Genomic DNA, 10,274 nt, shown 5'->3' on the forward strand with positions numbered 1-10,274 from the left:
ATTAAGAATATCATTAAGTATTTGTACATGTACATAACAAAAATGACAAACTATGGCATATTTCAAAATACAGAAGACAATTGCTGTGCAAATAGTTTAAGGGAGATCAATACAAATAAATAGGAAGTGTGTAGAATATATATATGGAAAAGCCACACAGTTCGTTAAGACCTGATTTGTAGGAGTTGATATTTTGAGCAGACTTCAGGTTCTTGATTTAATTTGTTTTTACACAGATGAGGAGGAAGTTGATGCTGCTGAGAACTGATTCTGGGTCACTGAGTAAACCAGACCCAAAAATACCTCAAATCTATGGATGTGAAGTTAATATGCGTGTAATTTAGAGATGTATTCTGCCCAAAGACTGCTTTGTAAACGAATAGTAGGATTTTGTGTGGTACTTTCCACGGCCTTGGTGGGTTTTAGGTATGTTTTGTGTTCATATTTCACCATCTCATTTTGTCGAGGCATTTTGTTGTTATTATACTGCTGGTACAAAGTTTTATTCTGTCATAAATTGCGATGGAGACACAGAGTGCTGTACAAGTAAAAACAAAAAGAAGATTGCGGTTCATCCCGAGACCTTAATCGTCAATAATAGATGCTCTCTGCCCTTTGTCTAATTCGACTAACTTCCATGTGTCTCAACAGCAACACGGAGCATCAGGATGAAAAAGAAAGCTCGGCAGCACCGGCCTTCGGTGCCGCAGAGGCCGCCCTCTCCCATCAAGCCTTCCCCCAACAAGCAGATCTTAACTTATGCCCAGGCGCAGCGCATGGTGGAGTTCGATATCGACGGTCGCGTCCATCGAATTAGCATTTATGACAAGCTGGACGTGATCTCGGACGATGACCCTATGGCGCAAGAGATGATGGAATGCACCAGCAATAAGGAGAATGCTGAGAAACCGCAGCAGCAGGTCCTCGTGAGGTCAGTCAGACTAAAAAACAACCAGGACAAAAGAAATGCTGCTCTGGGCCTCGCTGGCCCCGGAGAGGGAGGCGGGCACCATGCCGGCGTTCATCCTGGTCCCAAGCTCCCTGAGCCCAAATGTCGTAACGTGGAGTATAACCTTCCAGCGGTTCCTAAGCGAGCGTCTGCCTTTTATAAATACACCGAGAAGACGGAGGAAGAGCTGGACGAGGAAACGGAGTACGACATGGACGAGGAAGATTATTCCTGGTTGGACCTGGTCAATGAAAAGCGGCGAAGCGAAGGGGTCAGCCAGGTGTCTCCCAACGTCTTTGAGTTCCTCATCGACCGCTTTGAGAAAGAGCTGTACCTGGAGAGCCTGGATCAAGGCGGCGAAACGCACGCGCCCATCGACGAGGACGCCGTCTGCTGCATCTGCATGGACGGAGAGTGTCACGACAGCAATGCTATCCTGTTCTGTGACGCGTGCAACGTGGCCGTGCACCAGGAATGCTACGGCGTGCCGTACATCCCCGAGGGCCAGTGGCTCTGCCGGCACTGCCTCCAGTCGTCCACGCGGCCCGCGGCCTGCATACTTTGTCCTAACAAGGGCGGCGCAGTGAAGAAGACGGACGATGACCGCTGGGGCCACGTGGTGTGCGCGCTCTGGGTCCCCGAGGTTGGCTTCGCCAACACCACCTTCATCGAACCCATCGACGGCGTCGGCCACATTCCTCCCGCCCGCTGGAAGCTCACCTGCTACCTCTGCAAGGAGAAAGGCGTCGGGGCTTGCATCCAGTGCCACAAAGCCAACTGTTACACCGCTTTCCACGTCAGCTGTGGGCAAAAGGCGGGCCTCTTCATGAAAATGGAGCCAATCAAGGAGGTTAAGGAATCGGGGGAGCTGACGTTCTCGGTGAAAAAGACAGCCTACTGCGGAGCTCACACGCCCAACGGATGCGTGAGGAGGCCTCTCGCAATCTACGACGAGGCCAAGCCTAAAAACGGATTCTGCAGGAGAGCGGACAGGGGGAGGGGGACGGGTAAAGGACGGTCAAAAGGGAAGAAGAGGGCAAAGAGGAAGAAGCCCGAGTCGGATCCTGAACGGGAAAGTCAAGACGCGCCGCCCGCTGCCGTGCCTACGTTTCCTGCTCACAGGTATAGTTCTGAGTAAAGTGTGAGACTGGATGCTGTCAGGAAAAGGATTGTCCATCCTCAGGAACACTGACAGGACACGCGTTTGTTGACGTGCAAGCAGAGCGAGAATTATTTGTGACAGTTCTCCGTCTTTCTGCCCTTTCCAGGTTGCAAACTATTTTGAACCAGGTGTCAGTCCAGAAGAAGAAAGCATTTGTGGAGCTGGTCCTGAATTATTGGACGCTGAAGAGGCAGTCGAGAAATGGACTCCCCCTCATCCGTCGCCTTCAGACAAGCCTACAGTCTCAGAAGAACGCACGGCTGGTTTGTTCATCTGTCAGTCACTCACAGAAGGCTGTCGGTCTTCATTTTGCCTTTTTACGAGAGCGTCAGTAGCTTTTAAAAGGTTTTCCCAAGTGCACTTTTTCAACCTTTTATTCATGCTGTTAAAAGCATACGCACGAGTTTACCTTTGAATGGGATCCACGGGCCAATAAAGTTTTTAGAGTTCGCGAGGATGTGTGAGAAATGTGATCTCTTTGTCTTGAAATGTCTTCTGTAGGGGCAGAATGAGGAGGAGACCCGGGCACTGAAGAACCAGCTGAAGGAATGGCACCGCCTCCGGCATGACCTGGAGCGAGCGCGGCTGCTGCTGGAGCTGATCCGCAAGAGGGAGAAGCTGAAGAGGGAAGAGGTGCGTGTGGGGAGGGGGGGGGGTCATCAGATGGACGTCCGATCAGAGAGCATTCTGCTAAGTGAATGGAAGAAAAGAATCCTCTAATGTACCAATGTTTTGTGTCGTAGATCAAACAGCAGGAAACCCTTCTAGAAATGCAGTTGACGCCTTTCAGTATTCTGCTCAGAGCCCTCTTGGACCAGCTCCAGGCAAAAGACCAGGCCAAGATCTTCACCCAACCGGTGGATGTCAGCGAGGTGAACATCAGTAGATACGTCAAGGCTTTTAAATGTTTCATTTTTTACTTTGGGTGCAATAAATTCACACAAACAGACGAGCTACGGATAATCCTTGCGCTCAGACGTTTCACCTTTTGAAGGGAGGATTTTAATTTCCATGAGCTTATCACAGTTAAATTAAGTCAATAGTCAGTTTAGGATAATTGGAGCCATAATTATGTTGCATAAACATTCAAATCACTTCCATTCCTCTTTATAAGAACAGCTGGATGAAACAGAATTGTAATACTATCACTATTTCCACCTCTTCTTCTGCTGGTTGTGTCTGACTGGTTGTTTCCTGGTGATGTCAGCTGGCTGTACGTATTCCACTGTGAGTGGAGAATTAGCTGTAAGGCCTCCAACGGAGTTTCTTTGGGCTTTGCCCTTCCGAGGCGTAGTTCAGCCAAACAGTATCAACAAAGACCGCTCTTTCCTCAGAAGGAATATTTGTATTATTTATTAAACCGTGACTAGACTTTCACTCTAATGTTGAGATAAAATGAACAGAAGACAATGTAACAGTGCTACAGCCGTTCATTATGAATGAAACCATTGTGGCATCGTGTCTCGTAGCTCCACCAGGAAGACACCGGTCGTCTTCAAACTGGACTTGCTGGTCTGCATTTCAACAACAGAGCCCCTCCCGCTGGTCTCAGTACTGTGATATACGCCGCCCACGATGATGGGGAGTCCTGCCACGCCAAGCAAGACTGAAAGCAAAGAGAGAATGAAAGCAGATTTGCGTCGCGTCGCCTTTTATTGCCTCAAACGCACAGGAAAGACTTGAGCCGGCAGACGACCAGTCATTCCGTGTCACGCATTCTGGTCGCAGTCGCTCCGGAGAAACCGGCCCTCCACGTCGGGGTGGTGTTGTGTAACGCGACTTAATCTGTAACCTGAGAGCACAGGCCACTGGGTGTCTTTGGCCGGGGGGGGGGGGGCTTCTCTCTCTCTCGCTCTCGTAAACCTAGCGAGCTCAGTCGGCAGAGCGTGAGACTCTAGATCTCAGGGTTGTGGATTCAAGCCCCGCCTTGGGCGTAGAGCTGTTGCACCAGGCGTCTAACATATTACTAGTAGATAATTATTTGTATTAGGTATAACATCATAGCACTTTTTTTTTTGGTTTTGTCTTTTCAAAATGTTTGACAAATAACTGCTGTGTGTGCAAAATACGACAATATTCGCTTTGTAAATGACAAAATCTGTTTTATTTAAATGATATCTTCCTCCTCAGGTGCCGGACTACCTTGACCACATCAAAAGCCCCATGGACTTCTCCGCCATGCGGCGGCGCATCGACGAGCAGGGCTACAACAACTTGGAGCCGTTCGAGAGCGACTTCAACCTCATCGTTGATAACTGCATGAAATACAACTCGAAGGACACCTACTTCTACCGGGCCGCCGTTCGCCTACGAGACCAAGGCGGCGCCTTGCTCAGGAAGGCCCGGCGTGACGTGGAGAACATCGGCTTCGACAGGGAGAGCGGCATGCATCTGTCTGAAGCTCCTGAAGTCAAAGCGTCCCCATCCTTCTCTTGGGAGGACGGTAAGGACGGAGATCTCCCAGATCGAACTCTGTGTTGTGCTCTTCCTTTAATCTGATCAGTGAAATCTCCCCTTTAGTGGACCGCCTGCTGGCGCCAGCCAATCGGCAGCATCTTTCTTTGGACGTGCAGTTGCAGCAGCTGCTGGAAAAGTTTGACCTGACCTGCGGCATGAAGTCGAGCCCCTCCCGCAGCAAGCGGCTAAAGCTGCTAAAAAAGACCATCAACGACGTACGCAACGAGACGAGTCTGAGGAGAGTCCTCCCCTCGCACCACCGCTCCTCCCCTGCATGCGCGGCTCCCTCTTCTTCAGCGTCGTCTTCGTCAGCCGCCTCCTGCTCAGAGCTGGACAAACGTAAAGAAGAAATGTTGAAGTCCAACGGACATTTTCAGGATGACGAAGGTGCGTATGCACTTATTTACTTTTTTTTATTACAAAATGCATTTTCTGATTATTTATTACGCCTTAATTTGAAGACAAACATTTGTTTTGCAACATTTGCAGCAGCCTCATGCTTTGAGTCTGAACAATTTCAATGGACGCGTGCTCAGGAAAAATGTTTTTATCGTGAGTGAAATGCCACTGTGGACGTTAGTGGGTTAATATCCTGACACGCAAGTCAGAGGTCAGCGATTAGGCTCCAGCTAAAAAAAACGAAGCCTCAGAGAGAAACGGCCTCCGACAGCAGAGAAGGAAGTGTGGCTGAATCTAAGTAAAGTCTGTCTGGACCTCTGAATAGACCTGAGAGGAAAAGTCGCTTTGCTTTCCCTTAATGCACCAAAGTACCTCCTTGTTATTCTGCACGGCGCCGCCTCGTGCTTTTATGACAGACCCGAAAATCATCCATTTCATCATTTCTGCAGCCACAAAATGCGGTGCATTATGGGTAACATTTTCTATTCTCCATCGTTTGAATTTGACGTGAAGTTTTTTCCAATGCCAAACGTATTATTGTGTTTACGAAATATAAATAAATGATGAATTGGTAGCCACGACTAAAGAAAAAAGAAAAAAACCCATCGTTATGAATTGCAGAATAACATTTGGCTGTCGGAATAACATTTGTCGGATCCGCCGGGCGATTTATTGGTGCGGGCGAACGATCAATGCGGACTGTGAAGTTAAAATTGCTAATTTTCTCCTCTTCCCGTCCTCAGGAGACAAGTCACTTCCTCCTAAATTAGAGCTCTCAGACTCCATCCCTCCCCTCATCCACTCAGACACGGACCCCGGGCCCCCCACCCTCAAACCCATCGACGCCGCCCCAGACTGTGAAGACCAGGCGCCCAGCAAGCAGGCCACGTTTGATGGGGAGATACCAGACCTGCTCGCCTCCACGACGCACTTCAACGGCTACGCCCACGAGGGCCTGCAGAGGTCTTTATTGGACGGCGACGTGAGCGTGGTCGCCACGTCGACCCTGGCCGAGCCCACGGGCACGGTCAACCGCCGCACAGCGGTGCTCTTCCGCAAATCGAAGGCCGCCGGCCTCCGCAAGCACCCGAGGTTCGGAGACGAGGCGCCCGACGGCGTGGAGGGGAAAAAGGAAGGCGAGAACGGGGAGGAAGACGAGGACGGGACCCAGCTGGGTTCCAAATCCTTCCTGTCGGTCGTCATACCCAGGCTGGAGACGCTGCTTCACAGCAAGAAGAGGAAGCACAGTGGCAGCAGAGACAGCGAAGAAGAGGACGAGGAGGAGGGAGGAGAGCAGGAAGAAGAGGGAGAATCGCCTGTGAAGCGGCTCAACACTGGTAAGAAGGGTGTGAAGAGAGGAAGCGAGGTCGAGGCTGTAAACGGTACGGTCCGCTGTGGGTTGGTGGGTGAATTCCTGCGTGTCGAAGCGGACCGAGGGGCGGATCTTACGACCTGGTTGCATTTCGGTGGAGCTGCAAGACTTTTCATTCTTGTGTGTTGCTCCTGAATTGTAGGTACAGTGCGTGTGACTGGTTGTAAATCGCGTCCTGCATTATCTTTTGTCCCTCCTCAGGCCTGTCCAGCGGTTTTCTGGAGGTAGAGGAGGAGAAGGACCTGGAGGAGTCCGGTAGAGCCAGCAGGCCCGTGGAGCCCCGGAGACGCTGCGCCTCCGAGTCCTCCGTCTCCTCGTGTAGCAGCCTCCCGGGAAGCACCAGGTAAACCCGCGAGACAAAATGGCCGATCAGGATTCGACGCATCCTCGTATTGCCTGATCGGCGTGTGCTTCCCTAATGAGACCTAGAAATGAAACTCTTTGTGTTTTGTTTCCAAAGCCGACTCTGCTGCCTTGCTTTTGTTTTCTAGCACTATTCTCAGTCTTCCGAAATGCGGGAAGGGGAAGCCCGCTTTGGTCCGGAGGAACACTGTGGACGATAAGAGCGAATTAATCGCCTGCATTGAAACTGGCAATTTTGCGAAAGCCGCACGCATCGCTGCTGGTGAGTCAACTCCAGATTCCCACGATGCATCACTGTCGAACATCTGCTACTGTCGATCCAGCGACAAGCTCAGCACCACTGCCTCATGTCAAGCATTTTCCTCGAGAAAAGTGATTCGTCTTCGTCTGTACGACTCACAAAAAATTCAGACATGATTTCCTGGTTTGCTGTTTGGCATCTTTGGTATCTGCAAGGCGAAAAAAAGAATCTGTAATGTGAAGAAAATGAACGACTCGACTGCATTTCCTCCTCGCTTGAACATTGTGCTCCTTCAGCACCTCTTCCTCTCCTGAGCGCCCGTCAGCACGACTCCCCCCCCCCCCCCCTCTTAATCTCCTCATCTTGTTTGTGTAGACATGCTGCACTTCCTGTTGTTGCTCGGATTAGTATTCTGACTCCAGTCATAAGGCGTTTAGTATGCGAGTTGTAACATAGATGGAGCGACGTTACACCTTAGAAGTTAGAATGATTAAAGAAAACATCAAATATGATAAAGCTGCGTGTTTAGCATCAGTTTAAACCTTATCAAACCTCCTGGGCTGTTGATTCAGAGAAAACGGGGTAAAAATGTTAAATGCAACAAGTGCTGCAATTCCTTCTTGCATATTTACAACAACAACAAAAAAATGCAGATATTTGTTAATTTCCAGATGTCTGTCGGTCGCAGTGAATCTTTCAATGCCTTCAGTTACGCGCTGGCATCGACAGAGCGAGGCCCGTCCAGGTCTGCCTTTTGAACGAGCGTTTGAGCAGGTTACACACACACACACACGGACCCGGTTCTGTGCGTGTAACTTAATAGAAGGTGCAGACACCTGGTATTCATTAAAAAGCAAGGCTGGAAACGAACAGCAGCAACGCAGCCAGCTTCTTGTGACTCTGGCAGCGGCCAGCGAGCCTTCAGACCTCGCCTGCCATCACGGCACCGAACCAGTCCAGCATCTGGAGGCAGAATCCTTCTCTCGTGTCCCCGTTTGGATAATAAATTGCTAAAACTGGCTGGTAAATGTTCATATCTGTCGTTCACACGTGGCTCTGATAGAGGGAGAACGAAGCTTCCTGCCCTGATTCTGACCGTTTGGCTTCTGAAATGTGTTTCTCTCTGCGTTTGAACCCCTGCATAAACCTGTTTGGTACTGTTCCCGCTTCCGTAGAGGTTGGCAACAGCAATATTTGGATGCCCGCTAGCGCTGCAACTGTTGCATTGGAACCCTTAAAGCTAGTTTGGGCCAAATGTAGTGGATACCCTTCCTACCCTGCCTTGGTGAGTTTGTGTTTGTGATAGCATGACAATCACTGACTTGAATCTTTCTTTTTTTTTTTATTGTGTTGTCTTGTCATCTCTTCACATTGGGACATGTTGTAACCTAATTATAACACACTTGTCCCCCAGGCTGAAGCAAGTAGTTCCACTGCAGCTGTCCTTTTTGGTGTCTGGAGGACAGCTATAGGGGAAAAGCCATCTTATTCACTAGGGGGCAGTCTTGCACTATTTAGCAGTTGAATATAGCCTTAGCATGGGGTGCATGTATTTATATATATATATATAACTACACACGTGTGTATAGTATAGACATCTTGAGTTATCCAGTCTGTTTGACATGCCTTTGCGTTCACGAGCCTCCGCGTCTCACCCCCCCCCCCCCCCCCCGCTGTGCGTAGATCATTGACCCTCACATGCCCCGCGTGGGCTGCCAGCACAACGGGGTGTCCATCCCCACGCCCCCCATGGACGTGCTCCGCATCGGAGAGCAGATGCAGTACAAAGCGGAAGAGAAACTCCACCTCGTCCTCTTCTTCGACAACAAGCGCAGCTGGTGAGTCAGCAGGACGCGGGTTTGTGCAACGGTTAAACCCGTCAGCACCCGTCACTCCGTGGTTCTCCCGCGTCATCGATTGTCAAGAGAGAACAAATGATGGGGGGTGGGGGGGGGGGTGTAGTTTTCAGGCTTTGAAAGCGATGGTGATGCCGGTTTGTGTCGGCGACTTGGAGAAACCTTGCTCATCTTGTTGAAGCTATGATGGAAACTAAGAGAATAATAGATGGAAATGTATAAAGAAGAATGACTTCCAGCCATCTTGAGAAATAGGCTTTTTATTTTGTCCCTTTATCATCAATCAGTCGATTAAAATGCTTTTATTCTTTGTCCTGGCTCACATTTAATCATCTATCTTACTTTAGTCTAAAACAGTCCGTATCTCTTTGTCGTCCTGACAACTTAATGCAGCACAGCAGTCACCGTAGCAACGGCTTTACTGAGGCTGACGCATTCACGAGTGCCTCTTGAACAGCTTCCCTTCACCTGTGAACTTTAGAATGTTGGTCCTTTTATTGCTTCCTCATATGAGCGATGGAGCGTTTCATTTAGTAACAGTGTAGTCGGTTTATGGAAAACATTTTTTTCGTGCTTTCCTTTGTGCGTTACCGTTCCAGATTGAATATTTTGGGGGGTTTCAGATGTTTTTCTTATGATAGAGCGAAACATCAAAATCTGAAAAATATTCAAGTCTCGCCAGAGAGATGTAACAGATGTTCTCTCCCCCCCCCCCCGAGGCAATGGCTTCCTAGATCCAAAATGGTTCCTCTGGGAATGGACAAGACCATCGACAAAATCAAAATGATGGAAGGCCGCACATCCAGCATCCGTAAGGCTGTCCAGATTGCCTTCAGCCGCGCCATGAACCACCTGAGCATCGTGCAGGATGAGCCCGTCAGCGACCTCAGCGACGTGGACTGACGGCGTCCGCTCTCCTCTCGCACAAGGACAACACAAACTCGTACCTTTTCCTGTACCAAATAGTTTCTTCATCCCAACTCCCCTGCTCTGCCAGGAGACTCCGATGTTTACTGGGGGGGGGCACCTGCTGTAGCAGGTGCCGCCTTTTCCTCATGCATTCCCTCTCTCACACTCCGAACCATGTGCCGATGGGATACGGCAGCTGCTCGAATGAATGTGCCGATCTTCTCCCGCGCAGCTCCAGGCGTGCAACTGTGCTCACACTCCACCAATCATTGAATTCATCCCCGTCAACAAAAAACACACACATCTGTGGTGTCAGGACTTTATAATAAGACCAGAACTTAAACACTGACTGTCAAATGTGTTCCCACAGAGGATGTGTTCTCTTTTTTATTTGGCCGCTAGCCAATCATGAACCTCTTTAGGGTTAAACAAAGCATCTCGTAGCCACTATATTCGCTAAAGTTCTGTTCTGTTGAATCGGTTGTAGCCTATGTTTATGCCTCGTCACATTTCTATTCTGGTCCAATTATTCCTTTGTATTTAAACTGTAAATAATCTGTACATTT

General features: G+C 49.4%; 1 protein-coding gene across 1 annotated transcript; it reads left to right on the top strand.

Annotated features, from left to right (window-relative positions):
* The first annotated feature begins 659 nt into the window (after nucleotides 1–659).
* Nucleotides 660–9,794, top strand: brd1a (bromodomain containing 1a). Its single transcript, XM_068755060.1, has 12 exons — nucleotides 660–2,071; nucleotides 2,218–2,374; nucleotides 2,613–2,744; nucleotides 2,855–2,983; nucleotides 4,242–4,554; nucleotides 4,632–4,955; nucleotides 5,711–6,304; nucleotides 6,541–6,682; nucleotides 6,831–6,964; nucleotides 8,119–8,228; nucleotides 8,627–8,781; nucleotides 9,519–9,794. The coding sequence occupies exons 1-12, from the start codon at nucleotides 669–671 to the stop codon at nucleotides 9,700–9,702; spliced, it is 3,777 nt and encodes a 1,258-aa protein (XP_068611161.1). The 5' UTR covers nucleotides 660–668; the 3' UTR covers nucleotides 9,703–9,794.
* The last annotated feature ends 480 nt before the right edge of the window (nucleotides 9,795–10,274 follow it).

This window comes from Brachionichthys hirsutus, chromosome 22, assembly GCF_040956055.1.
Source record: "Brachionichthys hirsutus isolate HB-005 chromosome 22, CSIRO-AGI_Bhir_v1, whole genome shotgun sequence".
Lineage (NCBI taxonomy): Eukaryota > Metazoa > Chordata > Actinopteri > Lophiiformes > Brachionichthyidae > Brachionichthys > Brachionichthys hirsutus.